This window comes from Falco rusticolus, chromosome 7, assembly GCF_015220075.1.
Source record: "Falco rusticolus isolate bFalRus1 chromosome 7, bFalRus1.pri, whole genome shotgun sequence".
Taxonomy (NCBI): Eukaryota; Metazoa; Chordata; class Aves; order Falconiformes; family Falconidae; genus Falco; species Falco rusticolus.
Window position 1 is genome coordinate 4,521,944 of NC_051193.1, and position 20,099 is coordinate 4,542,042.

General features: G+C 51.0%; 1 protein-coding gene across 4 annotated transcripts in view; it reads right to left on the reverse strand.

The window, feature by feature from the left end:
- Nucleotides 1–20,099, reverse strand: part of CORO2B (coronin 2B) — a 44,986-nt gene that overhangs the window by 10,835 nt on the left and 14,052 nt on the right. For 3 of the 4 annotated variants that reach the window (XM_037394417.1, XM_037394418.1, XM_037394416.1), the window contains one exon: nt 11,259–11,459. In XM_037394417.1, coding sequence (XP_037250314.1) covers nt 11,259–11,459 — 201 coding nt within the window. Of the gene's footprint in view, nt 1–11,258; nt 11,463–20,099 lie in introns of all 4 variants that reach the window. The other variant, XM_037394415.1, reaches the window with a different exon arrangement.

The window sequence follows — 20,099 nt, forward strand, 5'->3', positions numbered from 1 at the left end:
CTGCCAGCCTGGATTTGATCCGGCAGGCATGGAGATGCAGAAAACCATCGCATGAGGCACTGAGAAACACAGGCAAACACAACTCTCCCCCAGCTGCTTTATCAATTTTAAAAGACTTTTCATAAGCGTTATGATGAGAGTGAAAAGCCAGCTCCTGCTCCCATTGCCACAACAGCTCTAAGCCACCCCTTGGACACGGCCCATCTATAAGATGAGAACTAGGCTGGCCTTAAAACACTGGGGACCTCGTCACATGGGTCATTTCAGGTATCAAGGTAAAGGAGAAAAAAAAAGGTGCCTGCTCTCACTGCCTTCAGTACGTGAAGAAACGGACGCCCTCGGCTCCATCGCTGGCTGGCTAACAGGGTGGCTGGCAGCCCTGCCCCTCTGCCCCCCGTGCTGTCTCTTACAAACACTCGTTAATTCCCCGGCGTGTGACGGGCGCGGGATCACATCCCCGTTAGCTGGTCTGTGATGAGCATTTAACGCAAGACTGATTTCTAACTCATGAGCCTCTTTCTAATTAGGGCATGTTATGCAGATTTCCTACCCATACAGGGCAGGGTTCACTTTCCCTGTGGTGACTGATAGCTGCTGGTGCGATTTTAACCTCCATTAGGGCCAATTTCAGGAGTGTCAGGGCAGGGATGGATGGAAGAGCTGGGATGGGGCAGCTGCACCCGCCTCCTCCTTCAGCTGCCAACAGCATCACTTTGGCTCACTCAGAGAGTCTAAATTTTTATAATTCTGCCCATCAGCAACAACCTGGCTCGGATCTGAGCTGCCACGTCAGCCCTGGACCCTTAACTGCCTCCTCCCATTCACTAATGCATTTTCTTCCCCGCATTTACCTGGCAGCTTCGCCCCAGATAAGCAGCAGCGATTGACCTACAGAATGTTCCTGACGTTACCGAAGAGCTGAAAGGGCATTTTCCTGATTAATGCCCCAGACCTGGGTTTCATTAGCACGATCATAAATCAGTTCAGGTTTTTAGGGATAAAAACAAGCAAAGTGACTTTCTGACAGTTTTGCCAGGGTGACCCAAACCTCTGGCAGCTGGCAGCTCTGGATGATGCGACGGCCAGAGGGACAGTCCCCTGAATCCCCCCCAGCCCCTCATCCCCCCAGCAGACTTTTCTTTCTCTACATTACATCCAGCACCACTGCAAACACTGGAGCATCCCACAGGAAGGACAATACACTGAAGTACGCATCAGCCATGGATTTTAATTTTTTCTTTTACTCAGTGGCAAAGACAGCCCCTTGGGAAGTCACTGTCACACCAGACCTGCGTGGGGGGGGGCAATGCCCCCCCAGCATCTCAGGGATCCTCCCAGGACACCAAGATCTCCATGCTGGGAGCCAATGGTCCCCAGGAAAAGCAAGGCAAAGGGGGAGCATCGCCTGACCAAGTGCTGAGAGTACGCGGGCCATGACACAAGGGAAATCATTAGAGGAGATAAACCCTTCATTTAAATAAAGTCTTTCCAGTGCGGAGCCCAGAAAACAGATTTGATCAAAAAAATCAGTTTTCCACTAAACTGAATTCTCCAAAAAGGGTGGAGGGGAAGATTCAGGAAAATATTGCTTTTCACTAAAAACATCTCAATATCTAAAACTGTTCACATTCAGCAGCTGTTTCCTCGGGGCCCTGGTGAGTCAGGCACCCTTTGCTGGGCTGTTCATCCTGATGGATGCTGGGGACATCGGGCAAGAGCTGCCCATCACCTGGGGAGACCCACAGAGCCCCTGCCTTCACCCAAACTCCACTGCAAAAACCCTGCCACGAAAAGCTATGAAGAAAAATGGAAAAAAAAACCCCACAGTTCTGCAGGGATGCAGCCCTGGGACAAACAGCCAAGGTTTGGACAGGGAAAACCTCAAGGTGAGACACAAAAGGTGGAGGGAAACACAGCGGCTTCGGTGCCTCATTAGCACACGAAGCTCTGCCTCCCAGTACCACCCAGGACCCTCCTGTGAATTAATGGCATGCAAAGCACAGCTTTAGCGGTTATTATAAGTGTGCTAGCAGACATTGCTCACCCAAATGGCTCAGATTATCTAGCTTTCCCCCTATTTTCGTATTTGCATTAGCATGACGTTATTAACACAGTCTAGAGCAGAAATTCATGCAACAGCTGTTAAATTCCAGGCGGACAGACCTTTTAACGGCACAAGTTAATATGCAATCACTTTAATTTTGAGCAACCAGCCGAGTGATTTCCTTTGCAAAGTAGATTTGAAGGGTTTTGTCAAAATTCATTAGGCTTTCAAGAGGACAAAGCAGAGTTTGGTTACTAGGGATAGCTCCTGCCCAAGAAATCAAGAGTTTTGATTAAAATTAGTTGAATGCAGCCAGCACGCAGGAGCTGCCACAGTGCCCGCGGCAAGGGACAGTCCCTGCGCCGGAGCAGTGGTGGGTTGTGCCTATGCTCAGGGCACCTGGAAGAGGAGAAAGAGCTGAATAAAGGAAATAAAAAGAAAAAAAAATCAGGAATACATGCCATAGCTTCTTATTTAGTCATTCATAGAGGGACTGTGCCAGCAGCTCTGCATTAAGCCATGGTGAATCCTAATCACTGGATCCCTGACCCCTGGCTACGGGAAGCTCGGTGACCCAGATACCATCCCTTCAGTGAGAGCATGCCGTGCCGTGGCTCTCCAGACTCCAGCAGCTCTGATGTTTTGCACGGCATGGGCTGGAAGGAGCAAATCCTCCAGCAACTCCAGCCACTCAAAGCCCTCCCTTCGCTGAAGCAATTAGGAGCGCTTAAAAAGGAGAAAGTTATTTGTATGATATCTGGGGGAAAAGGACAATGAAATTTTTAAGTCTGTTTAGTTCAGTCATTTTGCAGCTTGGTGACCAAGAAGGAAGCCTTCTCCTCGAAACAGCTGGAAGAGCAGCAAGGGTGGAGGGACCAGCAGCACGTGGAGCCCAGGAGGGATGGATGCACGGTCCACAGAGGTTGGACTGCCCCAGGAAGGGGAACACCATTGCCGGGAGGAGCAAAGCCTCTTTACTCTTAGAAGCACCACTTTTAAGCAACCAAAGCATTGCTGTGAGTGCTGTGAGCTCACGAGCCATTTTGATGGAGCCCATCTCAGTGAACCCCTTGGCATCACCAGACTCAAGTGATGGGCAGCATTATCACTTCCAACCCTCTAAGCACCACAGGCTTCAGGCTGGTGATGGCAGGACTCCACATTTGATTTACAACCAACCAGCAGGACACTCAGATAAATCTGTTGAATATATTTCATAAAACTTGCTTTTCACCAGGTTCCCTGGAATTACAAGCCCAGAATGTTTCCAAATCCTCATGTTTCCTACGAGGCTCTGCAAGTGTGGCGAAAACCTTCAACTCTACCCTCAAACACACAGAAAACTTTACATAAACAATTGCAGCATCCATCTGGCATCGACACCAGCAGTTCCAGCACCTGTCCATGGGTGAGAAACCTCCTGGAGGCGGGGGAAACCCACCAGCAGCCCCTGGGGACCAGCCAGGCCACCCTTCCCGCCCAGCAGCTTCCCCCAGATGCTCCCTAACCCCTTATTAGCTCTTAGAGGGGGATCAGGGAAGCGCTGCCTGAGCCGTAGGGGATTTACAGGGTTTCCCAGGAAATCCTTGAGTACACACGAGTCTCTAGTGGCTGAGATTAAGAGTAAATACAGTTACTGCTGTCTTTTTAAAGAAGGTCTCTCCTACTTGAGAGCCAAAGAGGAGGAAATTAGACAGATCTTGCTGACCTGGAGTAGATCCCTGGCTGATTTGGGTACGAGGGAAGATCGCTGCAGGTTAACCCATCTTCACCAGGAACCCGGTAACAGAACCAGCCAAGTGAGAGAGAAATTGGACAAACCCTTGGGGGACCCAGAAAACCCACTGCCACAATGCGCTGCCGGCTGCACATCTCCCCACACGGTAACAGGGACCAGCCTGAGCTGAGAGCCCGTGGGAAGGGGGAGGGCAAGAGGAGGGCTTCGGCACATCTGGGCATCACATCTGCAACACGAGCTATTCCAGCAAAGAGTGGTGAGAGCCTGAACGCGAGGGGACGGGTTACTGGCCAGCAGAGGTGTTGCACCAGGAGACAGCACTTGCTGCCCTAGTAGTTTGTGCAGCTGCACAAAAAAATTCCCCAAGGAAATTCCCACGTGCAGGTGGAACGATGCTGCTACTGGGGATGTTTCTCTCCAACAACTGAATAAATATAAAAACAGATACCTCAAGCCTTTCTCCAGCTTTTCCGCTCTCCCCCAGCAGCCTCCCTTCTGCCAGGCTGCTCATCCAGCCTCCAGCAGATGCAAACCACCAGATGGGCGCGATTGCACGGCCCCAGTTTGGCCAGAGCCAGCCAAGGCTGAGGAGATTGGACAACCACACATGTTCCCAGCAGGATCACACCCTGGGAGGGATGGGGCCCACAAGTCACCTGGCTGGAAGCTGGTCCAGGGATTCTCAGTAATATAAAACCATTTAAAAAAAAAAAAAAAAAGACAAGAAAAAAAGAAAAAACCAAACCACTGAAGAACTCCATGCATGCCATCAACAAAACTGTTCATCAAAACACTAACTCCAGGCACTGGAAATGTCTGAATGTGCTTCTGGGTCCTGCAGAGAGTAACCAGGTTGTGGTGAACACACTGCCAAGCTTCCCGACTGCTCTTGTGAATGGCAGCTGTAAGTAAAACACTAAACCAAGAGCCAACTTTCCAGTAAACAAATTCTAAAAGCTCAGCTCCTGTTCTGGCACTCTTGAGTGAAGAAGCTGTTTAGCTACATGTGCACCTCCAAGAAAATAATGCCCCAAGTGAGAGCTGCCGCCCCTTTTCCCAGCCTGTAACACCTGGGATATTCAGCAAGGGGAGGGAGATGGAGATGTGCTCCCCCAGCCCCTGCTAAAACAGTGTTTGTGTTCTTAAACAAGCAGTGCAAATAGGCAGGGGTGCACCGAACCGGGCAGGATTTCTGCTTAGACCTTAAATTTTATTGCCTGTGCATCTCCCGCACCCTCGGGTCTACAGGCACCTTCCCCAGCCAGCCTCGCCGTGAGTGGGGAGAGGAGGAAAGCGGGGAAGGCTGCAATCCAAGCAGGTTTTAGTGACCGTCTCTGCCCAGCAAGCACTCCCAGCCATCCCAGCCCCAGCAGAAGCTGCTCCACCAGCGGTGCAGTTGGAAGGCACCTCTGCCTCAGCCCCCGTGACACGCTCCCTGAGCGAGCATCACCAGTCCCCTTGCCTCAGTTTCCCCCCGGAGTGATGATGCTATCGCTGTCCCTGGCAAACCCCATGGTCAGGGGTGCTTTGGAATGAACTGTCACAGATTTATCAGGTCACTTGCCATAAGAAAGTACAATTTATAGACTTACTCTTTTTGTCGTACAACTAAACCATGCAAGTCATAAAGCGGGAAAAGAAATCAGCATTGCTTCACGCCATTGTTGCCAGGATGAAGGTTTAAATATCAGTTACTCCTACTGTGCGGACAGAAATGGTGTTAAATCAAATAGAAATACTGTTGTGGGCTGTTGGGGTAACTGTCAGATGAGCTTCTCCAACCACACTGGACCCACGGAGCCCTATAGCCCTAAACCCCACAAAGCAAGGCGCACAGCAGCTTTTGACAAACAATTTGCACAGATTATAACCCTGAAGCCTTGCTGCAGAAGTACTTTTCTGCACCATAAAAGCAGTAGCCAGGCTCAGGCTTGTTAATTAAAAAGACAAAAGCCTGTATAATGTCCCTGTTAAATTGGATTATGGAATAATAAATCCATGGAAAAATAAATCCATGTTTATTGGTAACAAAAAGCCACTTTTCCCCAGCGAGGACAGGGTTTCTCTCTATTTTAACCGGCAGAGGGGGCAGGCAATTGCAGGCAGGGCTGCACTGTGCTGGCCCAGGCAAAGCTGAGCTCCTGCTTCCCCAGGTTTTGCTGCAAATGCAGCAGCATTAAGTGGGGCAAAATCCACATTTTCCCCTCCCAAGCCCAAGGACCCACATTTTCAAACCTTGTTTCCTCCTCTGACCCATCACCAACTCTCAGGGCAGCACAAAAATCTTACACCAACACTTTTTGACTGATCCAGGTGCTTAAAACCAGCCAGGGCCCAGGTCTGGGCTTCCCGCAGCTGCTCTCACATTATCTCCTTGATAAGTGCAAGGACATCAGATGGTGTTCCAATGTGGAGCTGTAACACTGAAGTGTCAGCTTTTTTGTAAGTCTCAGGTCATCTGTTTTGTTGGGTTTTTTTTTTTTCTCCTGGCCAACTCTAGGTCAAAGCAAATGTCTCCTGCAGACTAAGAATCAGAGAAAAATTCACAGAAAACAAAAAAAGTAGCACAGACCAAGGGAGTCTCCTGTGTCCTGAGTTTAAAGGTAGCAAAGCTCTAAGGACATGAAAATTGGTTCATGTACAGAGAACTAGAGCAAATTCTGTATTTTTGCCTGCAGAAAACCTCCAGGTACTTTGAAGCACAGCAGCTCTGAGAAGCGAGGAAAGCAGCTATGTGATGGGCTGGCCCATTCTCTGCCTGCCTTTGGCAAGTAGGTGTCCCCACGGCAGGGGGGGGCATGCATGGGGGTCTCTTGGGTGGTACCATGAGCACACAGGCAGAGCAGATGCCACCAGGACCCTGAGCCAAGACAAGCCATGCCAGAGCCAGGGCAGGCTGCCCAGGGCACGCAGCCCACTCCTCCCGCTCGCCAGCTGCCACCCCGGCACACAGCTGGCAGCAGGTTACAGCCACCAACCCAGCAGCCAAGGGGCAGTGGCACTGCTCCTTGTGAAGCAGGGGCTGCTCCCCTGTTGTACCCCTTTGTGCTGGGTAACGAAAGGACAAGCAATACAGGCAAGCACAGGCTTTGCCCAACTGCTGTCCCTGTCCTTGTCTCCCCAGGGCTGCTGCAGAGCTTTGGGGCCTCCAAAGGGATTAGCAATGGGTCTGTCACCTCCCTGGGTTGTCCCTGCTCCAGAGAGGCTTATACAGACCCCCACAGCAGCAGTGATGGGCACCAGTGTCCCACAGGGACAGAGAGGGACTGGCTCCCCCTCCAGCCCCCCAGGACCCCCCTGTTCACACCTCTGCATGCCAGGGCACACACCACTGGCACAACCACCCACTGCCAGCAGCATAGCAGCCCTACCTGCAGCAGGGGGAGGGGGCTGCCCCACACTCAGCCCCATGCCACGGGCACAGCAACTCACACACAGGCAGCCACTGCTACAACAGGCAGCACTGGCACACGCAATTTTGGACTTCAGCCTCCTGCATGTAAACAGAGACTCCCCCTTCCTGCTTGCTGCTTCCTCCAGGCACGCAGGCAGATAACCCTGTCTGGTGGGGAAAAGGAGCTGTCTTCATCCCCTCTACAAACAAAGCTCCTCCTGTTGCAGCAAAAGCAATGCCAGCCACCCATCCCCTGCAAACACTGCCCTAAGAGACCCCAGCAAGCTGCATTACAACCTCCTCCCCTCCTAGAGCTGCTCCCAACAGCCCTCCTTAGCCCCAGCCCGGTTTAAATGAAGCTAATTAAATCAGGCACAGCTGAGATAGATCCACATGCTGCTGGAGCTTTTTTTTTCCCCAGCTATTTTAGCCAGCCCAGGGTCAGAAAAGTTCTGGGGGTGCTTAAGGCCCTGGGGCTCTCTGGGCTTCCTTGGTGCTGGTTGCAGTAGGTGAGCTGCTGCGTGAATACACCAGGTTGGCTGGTTTTTTGTTGGTTTTTTTGTTTGCTTGTTTTTTTTTAATTTAATAACTGTTGCTAAAAGTTGTTCCAGCCATAGGACTGGGAGGAGAACAGCTCTCTGGCTTTAGGGCTGCAGGTACAGCATCTTCAAAAAGTACTATATGTATTTTGTTCCTTCCCTGGCCCTTAGTGCACTCTAAGGCATCCCATGCCTTTGCATAAGGCTAAAGCATTTTGGAAATTAAACAGATTGAAGCTGAACACAACAGCTTAGGGATGAAAAGCCCCTAGGAGGGGTAGGGTGGGTGCTCCTGGGGCTGCTTGGCCTCATCCTAGCTCTGGGGTTGCATGTAGATGTGAGAGCCGTGGCTTTCCTTTCAGAGGAGCAGAAATGCTTCATTGCTACCAATAAAAGCCAGGAGCATTTGAAAGCCTAGAAGATGTGAAGGCTTCTCTGTAGGTGACTTGATGACGTTGGTGGCAATGCTGGGCTTCAGTGTTGGCACTGAGGGATGTGCAGCGCTGGGGAAAGCACTGCTGTCTGGGCTCTAAAATGTCCCATCTCAGTCTCCCCAGTTAAGCGCATTTTCTGCTGAAAAAAAATGTAGCCACACCATTCCTGATGTTTCTGGGATTTTTGCACAGATTTTTTAAAAATGGAGCCCAAATCCTGGCTTTCCTGTAACTGCACAGGTTCTTCTTGCTCAGCCCCTCTCCACCCACGCATCCCTTCACGAGGTGAGGAGTATGAGGGATGGCTCGTGAGGGACAGTTGGTGCCAGGAGCATGTCCAGAGTGGATGGAGCAGAAGTGTGGTCCATGCTGGACTACAAACAGGGATATCGCTTCCCTGAGCTGCTTTCCTGCAGAATTATGCCATCTGAGCAGGACTAGGTTTTGTTTGTGATGACGGAGTCCAACCGATTATTGCTGACTCAAAATACACAGAGGTTTTTGTTGTGGTCTCCTCTCCCCTTCAGCTGAAGCCTGGACCGAATCCTTCTATTGCTAAGGTTTGGGGAGCAAATCATCAACTCCTTGAGCCTCAGCCCAGGCATCAGCGTGCAAGCTCTCCTTCGCCCACTCTTTGGGAATATTTATAGCACAAAACCTTTGCGGTGCTGGGGAGAGGCTGGTTCCCAGTGGCCAAGGCTCCAGAATTTGGGATCCTGCTGCAGCACAGGGTGGGGGGACAGGCTCAGGGAGGATGGGGGAACAAAATGCAGCCGTGCTCCATCCCTCTAACCCACACAGCCTTGCAGAAGTGGTTACACATCCCCTAGTTCGTTACATAAATAAGTGAGGAACCAGCATTTCTGATGTGCAGGCAGAGGAACATATGGCCCAATGTATGCAAATGCATTGTCACTTGAAGCATAAAGCAGAGGGGTTTCTGGTGAACATTTCTGAGCAGAACAGAGGGCAGAAATGGGGAAGGAAAAAAAAAAAGGATGGCAGCAAATCAAATCCTGAGTAGATCTGCAGTATCTAGGTTACCTTAATTATGTTCTGCTAAATATGGATGCCAATTAATTAGAGGGCTGCTGATTTCCAAAGAAAATTAGTTTACTCTTAATGAGCTAATCAGTCCCTATTAAAAAAAAAATGAAATTATTATATTGTACAAAGGCGTGTGCAACCACTTGACATGGAGTGCCGAGGTCTACTCCGGCTGGGATTTATTGGGTGCAATATTGACAGGATTTCTGCACGGAGCTGACGATCCCTCCAAAACAGGTTGCAAATGGCATTGCGCTCCTTCTGCTTTTATCCCACTGGGACTAGGCTACGTTTGCCAGGAAAAAAAGGGTAATTTTCTGGCAATACCAGGTTGTTAGCTCAGGATTTAGGATCACAAGCAAGTGGTGTGTGGATAGGCATCCTCCCAGCTCCGGCTTGGTGGCACAGGGAGGGAGGCAGAGATGGAGTCTGGAGCGCTCCAAGTGCTCAGACAAAGCTCCTGTTTTTTCGAATATTAATAAGAGTCAAGCTGTGCGCTGCAATTAAAACGCTGATTATAATTTCTTCCATCTGTAGCCGATTCTACTCCAGAAATTAAAGAGAAATTCAGAAGAGATGGGAATGTTTCATGGGGAAAGTGTCTAAGAGGAATGCCAGGGCATGGGGAGATGGGGTGCAGAGGGGCTCGGAAGGGAGCTCATCTCCATCCCACTGTGGCCGGCTCTGTCACCTTCCCCTCCCAGTGGGTTTGGTGCTGCAGTTTTGCTGTCCAGGAGCCTGAGAGACAACACCTTCTCCCCGTGCAGATGGCGTGTCTTCAAGTTACATGGAGTAGGTGCATCCTTAAGGGGAGCAATGGCAGCTTATCCGATGTCAAAAATCCTTCTGAGAATGAGTGACTGGGAGCATTTGTGTCCCCTCCTGCAGCCCAAGAGCCATGGCACGAGGGCAGGGTGCCCGGTGATGGGATGAGGGTACCAACTCAGAGCTGCCAGTCCACAGGCTGGAGCACCAACTGGAGAGCAACAGCATCAGTGCAACCGTGGTACCCCGCAGTGGTGCCCTGCGCTGAAATTTCAGGAGCAAAGCAAAGGTAATATTTATTTCATGTTCAAGGTCACTGCCGTCTGGCTTTTCCTGCAAGAGAGGCAGCTCTGCATCTGCTGTGGGGATGAGTGCCCAGCCAGGAGCCACCGCTGCACACCAAGCACGGTCCCATGGGGCGACTTCTGAAGCATCAGCTGAATTTACGGGAGTTTAAAATTGCATGAGCAAGAGATGTGCTGATTCACATGGGTACTCATGCAAAGCGCTGGGGCAAGTCTTAGCTGGGGCAGCAAAAGCACAGCACGGTGGGGACAAGGGGTATGTGCTGCAAACAGGATTAATAGTGCAGAGGTGTGTGCGCTCCTCCCCTGCAAAGTGCTTTAGATGGGTAGAGCCGCAAAGCGAAGCCCAGAGCCCTCTGCACAGCACATGGCTCCTGAGCATCGGCTGCTTGTAAGGGGCTACGGCTCGGTGATGGAGTCTTAAAAATAAATCTGGTGTGAGGTGGCATCTGCTGCAGTGCACAAAGCAAAAGCCCTGGGGTTTTGCAACAGGAAAACTGGGTGCACAGCTGTGCTCTCCCTCTCAGGCTGTCCAGGGCATCACATCTGAGGGCTGAGATGATATGGACAAGCTCAAATAAATGGCGAGGACCTGCTACCTGCTTGGCAGGACAATGGGCCCCATGGGGACTCCTTTGCTTTCTGAAAGCTGTGTCGGTCAAATACCAGGGTCACAAACCCAAGTGGCATCTGCCACTGCGAAGGGCCAGGGTGGAGATGTGCCCAGTGCCCACCCTGCCAGCATGTGCTCACTGAGAGATGCCAAAAACGCTTTTAACAAATGTTTCATTTTCTTCCTAAAGAAAACACCCAATTCACTAAGGCAGCTGTAAATCTTCCCTTTCCTGCACAAGGAAACCCCAGTAAAGGACAGCAGTCTTCAACACATCCTGTTGCAGGAGGGGATTCCCGGATGGAGCGAGCATCCACACACCCATACTTAGGGACCAGCTCTGGATCAGAGTCACCTCTGCCGGGGCCAAACCTCTTACCTGCTCGAGGGGGATGACGAGGAAGGACCCCCCACCGGCACTCTCTGTCACGATGGCGAGGAAGCGGGCATTGACGGCGCAGAAGTGGTTGTCGTGGACGTTCTTGGTGATGGGGATGCCGTCGAAGCAGTGCTCCCGGCTCGCCACCTTCCCATAGACGTTCCGAAACTTGGAGCTGCGGTACTGCGGGCGCCATGACATCTGCTGGGCAAACACAGAGGTCTTAGCCTCCCGAAAATACCCCGCCTGGTCTGTTTCCCAGTTGCTTTCCAGTTTCCAACCTGTGCTGCAATAGGGCTTTTGCCTGACGAGGCATGGCAGTATCAAGGCGGCCCAGACCTGCAAATAAAACACCCTTGAAAAAATGTAAGATGTCTCCCTGGTGCAAGGTACTACTCACAAAAGGCATTAAAAGGCTCTCTACTGTTGCAAAATTTAAGCTGATCTCCTTTTCAGCATGAACTGCTTATCTAGAACACACAGCACTACTCCTTCATGTGCATATGACAAATGAATTAAGGCTTTTAATGCGATGGCTTGGAAATGGATTAGTTTGGACCACATGAAAGCATGCATCAGGGCAGAATAAGAGCACTTAGGCAGGGAGTGAGCATCAGAGAGCTGGTACACGTTGCGTTCAGCTGTCTCAGCTTATTTTGCAGAGGTCTCCCTGCGTGGGCTAACCCGTAACACCGCAGAAGCACTTGCTGCAGGCCAGCTGCAGTCACTTCTGCTGATGATGCTCCCAAGGACCCACCAGCTGATCTGGATGGACCAGGAATCCTAAGGACTCACTAGCTCACCCTGCTTTCCCAGAGCAAGTCCAAGTGCTGCAGCTGCATGCACAGAAATGAGCGTGCTTTCGCTTGTCCTCACTACTTTGCTTTTTTTAAGTGAGAAAGAGAGACTGCCTTCTTCATTTCAGTCATCTTTTGAACAATCTTTATGGTAGCGCAGGTGTTCATGATAAAATCTATAAAGATTTAAGGCACTCTGAGTGTGTGGAAGAGCATAAGCGTTTAAGCCACCTTAAAGCAACACAAGCCCTCAGCTCTATCCACACACCCGGTAATCACACGCCTGAGGACTCACAGCCGCTCACGTCTTCATAACCAGCATCTATTGACAAGAGCGTGTAAGCATGTCCTTAAACGCTGGGTCACCTGCTGAGAGCATCTCTCGGCGAGGGGTAACACCAGAGAAATGCGCCAGTGGCTGCTCTAATCCTAAATAAATCCGAGTCCCTGCTTGCCCCCGAACTCAACGCCACGGGCATGCGTTTGGGAGCACGGCATGTTTGAGCAGTGGCTCCTGAATAGGAAAAGGGAACGCTTTAAGACTGGAAACAGTAGTGTTCCCACTTCTAGCTCGTATGAACAAGCTCGTCGGCTTAACTCACGGATGTGGGGCAGAAGACAGTGAGGAGCAGTAGCGGGTAAAGCCCACACTGTGCATTATAGGGCTGACATCATGGGACATGTTGCATGGACCTCACACCAGCAGAGCTCTGCTGTGCTGATATTCTTCACAGCATTCGACAGCCTGCCTGCAGGAAACCTGTGCGAGGGTACGGACCCCACTGCCTCCCCTTGGCCCCATATCCACCCACCACACCCACAATCCCAGCGGTATTCCCATCTCACCAGCAGCACACGCTGGCAGCATCCTTCTGGGGATGCACGGCAGCACCACGGCTGCACGTTTGCCATGCAATGCTATTGGCAATCCCCAGGCTGCAAGGAAAAAGGACACAGATCCTTAAGGATTTAACCCAAAACAAAGGCAGAGAGATTTTTTTTGGCTGGAAAGGTTTCTGCTCTGAAGAAATGCAGACTCACGTCCAACAAAGCGCTGTGAATCTTTGCCAAACCTACCCAAGCGGTCGGAGCCAGGCAGGGCAAGGAAAAACACCCTGACCACAGCTTAAGGAGTGGCTTTCAAGTTTTTCACTAAGTCTTACATTTTCCTTTGTCTGAACAGATGAGTTTTCATATTGAAATTAATTTTTTTTTAATATTCAAAAAGCACAAAAAATTATTTTGATATTTTTAAGCTCTAGATTTGCTCTGTGATCCCAGGACTTTGCTCTACTTTCTACTGGCTGTGCCCCTCTGCTCTGGACCTATTGCAAAAAAAGCCCCAAACTCTACCAAAAGGGACATTTGCTCAATCCTTCCCCCACTCAAACTTTTCAGATGCCTTGTAGCATATCCCCACACAGGAAAAAACCCCCCCACCCCCCCTGCAGAAACCCCTCCTGCCACGTGGGGTTAGCCGAAAAGGGGCTGCCAATATTTTGTGCATCCAGAAATTCAACTTAACAAGTCGCTGCCAAATGAAGCGCCAGCACAGATGACCTCCAAGCAGCCTGGAAATGTGTTTTTACCCTTCACGCGGGTCCTCACGTGTGTCCTATGGATGCTCCCTACTCACTGTGGTCCCCAGCTCCCAGGGCGATGCTGCTTCCAGGACCTCAGCACTTTTGCATCCCTCTTTTTTTTTTTTCCAGCTCTCCCTATTTTATTTTTTCTCCAAAAAACGGGCAAGTCTCCACGCAGCCCCCGCCACACTGGGCGGAAGCAATAAGCCCAAGTGCCTGTTTCACTGGAGAAATCCAGAGTTTCTTTCCTTCAGCCTCAGTCAGTATTTCCTGCAAACAGCGTCATGTCGCCCTGCGGCCCCGGGGATGCAGACGGCCGGAAACGCCGGCAAAATCCCTGGCAAGAGGCTCAGGCTGCCCAGAGCCGGCGTTGTGCAGCCGCCGGCTCCCGGCTGAGCCCTTCCCTGCAGATTTCTGGGTCTTGCAGCTGGCGGAGGCTTTCCCATGCCAGAAATAGCTCCTGCGCCATGTGGGAGAGCCTTGGGGGGCTCACAGGGGTCCCAGCCCCACCAGCTGCAGGGAGCATCAGCCTTTGGGTGGAGAGGGTGCTGCAGTGCGGGAGGAGCGTGGAAAAGGAGCTGATGGGGGATTTGGGGTTGAAAAATAAAAAGCTCAGCATCTTTTGCCCCTTTGTCAGGCTCTGAAGCAGGTTGCTCCTGCCGGCGTTTTGTCCTGTTGCTGGAGCAAGGTGCTCAAGAGGTGGGCGTGCAGGAAAAGTCCGCTTTCACCACATCATCTGTGTCTGGTCCTTCAGTGGATGGCTTTGGCAGAGGTTGTGTTCTCCGGCTGGAAAGCATCCCAGGGAAAGCAGCTCCTCGCTCTGCGGCACTGTTTACACCTCCAGGTTTGGCACATGGAGGTGCTGCCGACCCTGGGCTGCCACGCTCAGCCCAAACCCCTTTCCCCACAGAGCCCACTGGGTTGCAGGAGGCATTGCCTACAAGTAAAAACCTAGAAAGATACTCTGCCCCCCCCAAAATCACCAGTTTCCCATTGCATTATCCCATCTAGGTGTTCTTGTGAGTGATGTTTCAGTTCTGGCTTGCTGAAAACTTCAAGTTTCCAAGCAGATGCTAGCTTTATTTTCCCATTTTAATTTATTCTTTATTCCTCCACTTATTTTTCCCTACTATATATGCTTAAACCTCTCTCATGGCACTTTGAAGCACCCAGGGGATGGGGGAAGGAGCAGGAGCCCTTTGGTTTCTGCTGGTAGCCCATGGTGGCCGCAAGCACTGAGCCTGTGGCTGCACTGCCGGGGACACCACAGCCCTGATCTGGAAAGATATCCCCAGCACCCGGCTGCTCCCAAAGGATGGGGACAAGAGCACGAGGCCACCAAGTGACCCAAGGGATGCCGGGAAGAAGAAAGTCAATGAAAAACCAATGTGCAAAGGGTGATACACCGCCCTCATGCTGCAAAGACGGCGGCCGATGGGTTGCATGTGGGAAGTCTTCCCAGCAAAATACATGATTTCACAAGGAACATCACTTTATGATGGAAAATTGTTGAAAACAAGTCGAATTTCTAGCCAGGAGGATGAAAATCTTGTATCCCGCAGCCTCTGCAATCCACGGTAGAGGTATAGTTTCAAATGGGAAATAGTTTTGTTATTTACTTATTTATTTTCCCTCCGTGTGCTCCTTCGCTCCCCTGGGTTTCCGGGCTCAGAGGGGACACGCTGGAGCTCAGCGCTGGACAAACATCCTATTTCCTGGCCGAGCCCACGAAGGCTTTTGAAGACAAGGAGGGGATGGAGAGGAGGGGGAATGTGGGGGATGCTTTGGACACCGGCGGGATGCAGCTCAGCATTCCCCTCCGGCACCGAGTATTTTGCAGGTGGTGTGACATTTCCCAGTCAGGGAGGAAAACAGCCCCTTCCCCAGAGGAGCTCGACTCGGGCAAGACAAAGCAGGAGAGGAAAGGCTGGAAAAAGCGACCCGGCCACAGTCCCACGCTGGCCTCTGTGCCCCACGCTTCCTGCCAGGGGGACGGGGACAGCGGCCGGGGGCTTCGCATGGGGGTTCACATGCGGAGACCGGAGCATCTCATGTCCCACAGGATGTGGGGAGAGGTGGCTGCGACCGGACCCGGCTGTGCTGGCATCGACGTGACCCAGGGGATGGGGCCTTCCCAAAACTTAAAGAGAAATGTTGCATTTGCTGTCTTCACCTTGAGTTTAAACCCTTCTCCATCTGCATTTCAGCAACTGTGGAAATGAACAGCATTTCAAACTCCTCAGATTTTTTTCCCAAACCTCTTTGCCTTTTTTTTTTTTGCCTCACTTACAAATTACTCAACTTACATTTTGCAAAATTGTGTTTGTTCAGAACCTATCATTTTCATCACAAATTATTCCCCACCTATGAACACCCTCCTCTCTGCTCTAGAAGAGAAAAATGCAAAGAAGAAACTCGGGGTGAATTCAGGGATGCTTGTGAGACCCCAACCACCACCCCGCAGCCGACAGGCACGCTGCTGCTGGCTGCTCTCTGGGAAGGCAGAAGATGCTGGAAGATGAAAATATCCTGCTAATTTTAGCTCCTACAAACCGCCTGCCCTGGTGCACTTGCATGAAGCCACAGATATCCCTGGTCGGCCCCAGCTCAGATCCAACTCCCAGCAGCGACAGACCAGCTCCTATCACTGCGCCATGTGCCACATCCAGCAATTCTGGAAGTTATTATCCAGAGCATTTACAATCCTACAACATATAATTTTTATAAAACTCACTTTTTGAGTAATTCTCTATGTTCTGCTGATGGTAACGGGCATTTTTATTTTTCCATCACCTCACTCCCAATGGCTGAGAGGCATTAAAAAATATTATTGATTTATTGGAGTCATTTCCATCCATCTCCAGAATCAGACTAATGTGCCACCATTTCCAAGGTTCATTCCAGTTCTGCATTATTCTTGGACTCTGGTTTTTCCTTTCATTACAAAACTCCTCCCTTGTTTTGGGTCGAGCAGAACTTACATGAAAAACGAGACTCCTATAAAGCACTTTGAAGTGCGGCAATAAAATAAATCACATCCCCAATCACGACATTCAGCATCAGCATTAACCTCATGAAAAAAGCAGAAAAATTCTCTGCTCTGCTCCAGTGTTTTTAGGCTCATTGCAATTTTTTTACTTTTTTAAGTGCTTGAGGGGAAGAGTGTGTCCCAAAATCCTGAGCTGGAAGGTGGAAATCTCTTTGGCAACAACAGTGAGCACAGAAAACAGGCGTGCTGGGAAGCCCTGAGCAGGGATGCAGGCCAGTGCAGAGCATCTCATCCCCTTCCTCTCCTTCCCCTGCTCCCCCAGCAGCCCTGGGGAGGGGGGGGCCGGCAGCGCTGCCATCCCGCTCCTCATCTCCAAACAAAAGAACAAAGCGTCTCATTGAGGTTTCATAATCAGAGCAATGATATCTGCCACCGCCGGGCACCCGCATCGAGCCAGGCACCCAGCCTTGGGGGGGGCATCCCTCGGTTAGCAAAAATATTTTTAAGGAGTATTGAAGGAGAAATGCAGAGGACTGCTGGATTGCTTGTGCCTGTCATTGCGTTGGGTTTTGTGCTGTTCCTCAAAATCAGAGGAAAACACACAGACATGGAGATGGGGAAAGCCCCCAGGCACAATACTACAGCCAAGGAGACTGGTTTGCAGCTCCAGGTGAAGCCTGCTGCCCTCCTTGGCACCTTTGCAGAGCTGCATTAATGTCTTACTCTGATCCTGCTCCACTGCAAAAGCAGGTATGGGAAGAAGATGGGCAGGAGCATGAAATGCAGGTTGGTTAGCAGGAGACTTCCCATACGTAGTGGGGTTGGATTAAGGTGACGATGCTGAGGAGCAGCTGCAGCCCGTACCAGGGAAGGGATGAGCAAGTTTTCCTTGCTGAGAGCGCAGGCTGGCCCATGCATGGCAGTTGCAGAGAGCTGACACCCCTCTTTTTCCCCCACAAGAGCTGCAATATTGCATCACATATCACTGGGCTGAAGATGCAATATTGCATCATGTATCACATGAGCAAGATATGGAGGCATCCACCCGAGCGGCGCAGGGAGCTCCCCGGGACAAGGAGCAAAGCAACCCTCTGGCTGCTGAGGGATCAGAGCTGCCCCATCCTGGGCAGCCTGCAAGCTCCTGCTTCTTGCAGGGTGGGGAAATAAGCTTTTAAGTGGGTGTTTCAGGCTTCCGTTCAGTTTTACAGCAGAGAACAGCTTCATGAGTAATGGCTTTAATAAAAAAAAAAAAAGCAACTTTTTTTTTTGCAGGTTTCTCTCAAGGATGGAGGACTGGTACCCACCCCACATACCCCATCAGCCAGGCAGAGCAGATGCCGTGGGGCAGGCGGATCTGACCCACATGTCCCGTCAGCACACACAAAATCCACGGGGCCCAGCTCTGCCCACACCCCCTGGGAACAGCGCTGCTATTTGCCTGGAAAAAAGAAAAGGAACCAAGAAGCAAAAACCCAGCCCCTCTTTGGAGGCTTTTCTGATCTGCTGGCAGCTCCAGCATTTGCCTACCAGCAGCAGCAGGACACAGCTCTTGTCTCAATGTGTTTATTTTTAAATGCATCTTTTCAAGCATCGGGAGTCTTGGCAACAGCAGCCGGGAGGGAGAGCTTGCGCAAAGAGCCCCGAACGCTGCAATAGGCAGTCACACAGCACAGTGGACTGTAATCCCTAAAAAAATCTATATATCTTATATATCCTACATATAGCGCTGTTAAATCTGCCTCAGTCGTGAAAGCTTTCAGAGAATCTGATTGCTTTTTTCAGCTGTATGAAGCAGTCATTCGGGGGGTTAGCAATACCCCCCCCAGCCCCAGTGCGGTGGGAGGCCTTTCTCCTTCGTCCTGTGCCCCCCAGCAGCGTGCTGGCAGGGTGACAAGGGGGCTGTGGCACTTAGAGCAGCTCTTGGGGTTACCGCGATGACACGTAGCATCTCCCATGGCCTTAGAGAACTTTTTAATGGGAAACCAGTGCTCTTTCATCACCACTCTCTGACTTATTGTTCTGCCCGTGGTTAAGTCGCAGGGTTATGGTTGGCTAGCAAGAAAAAAAAAGATATTTGCATGAAAAAGTGTGTTGGGAAAAGGAAATCCAACACTCATTTTTTTGCTTAGAAAATCTGGGGCTTTCAGGAGGGGTTTTGTGGCAGTCCAGGAGACAGTGCCTTTCCAAAATCACATTATTCCTTTTTGTCTTGCCTCCTCCAGGCGCAGGCAGAGGTTCTGGTGAGCATTCCCTACCCGGGGCTTTCCAGTTAAATTCAACGTACACTTTTGTATCAAGAAAACCAAATACAACTGAAACCCACCCCCTCATTGCCCCTGTGCCCGCCCTGTGTGGGGTGATTTTCCTTCGCTCCCGAGCTGACCTGCAGCCTGCACATCCCTGCGAGCCACTGGGCAGGAGTTATTTTCTGTCAGAAAGGTCAGCGGTGCTCAAGTTTGACATTTCAAGTATCAATCAGCCATTAAAGCAACAAAGTGTTACTGGGCAAAAAACGGAGCTGCTTTTCGGCACGTCTTAACCAAGGAGATGGCTTCATCTGTAGGAAGTGCAGGGCTGCCTGATACCCCCCTCCCCATCCTCACCGAAGCACACTCCTCACAGCTCCCTCCTGCAGACAGCAGGGAAGAAAATATCAAAATAGCTCACCAGGGGCTTATTTTAGAGGAAAAAGCCACCACCAGCTTCGCTGCCATGCCAGACTCCTGAGCATGCTGCCATGTGCATTCCGGGACAGAGCCGTCGCCCCTAAAGTCCCTGCAAGGTGGGTACAACCTTGCTCTGGTCCTGATGCCCCTCCACACCCTGTGAGCATCAGCACTGGGGGATTTAGCAGCCTCGTGGCCAAGGGGGGATTAAACCTCTTCCCAAAGGACGTGGTACATATCAGCCATGGACTTGAGGGGGACCCCAGGTCCTGCAACAGCCAGAGGCAGGACACCCGTGCCTGGGAAGCCCTGGGATGAGCAGGGCTGCGCTCACAGCCTAAATCAATGCTGGCAAACACAAAACACTGCCCCTGCGATCACTATGCGGTGGGGGAGCCCCTGCAAAGCCACCTCCTCGCCCCAACCCCATCCCCGCTCGCTTTGCTTGAGCAAACCAGTATTTTTTCCACTCGGAAGGGAAAATGCACAAGCTGGAGCTGGCAGAGCTGCTCAGGCTGCAGCAGGACCATCACCCCGAGATGTGTCCTGCCCAGGCTCCTCTGGATGCGGAGGATGGGATCTGCTCAGTGCATGCCCGGTGCGTTAGCAAAGCATGTATGTACGATTTATGCTGCTGGAATCCACTCCCTAAAGAAAAGCTTGAAATTAAACAGCTATATTTTTATAAGATACCCAGGATTGCCAAAATTAGTCATCAAATGCTTATTGTTCCATGCACATTAGATTAGAGCCAAACAAATGCTGATTTTAATCTCCCCAGCACTCTAATGCTCTGATGCTTCTCA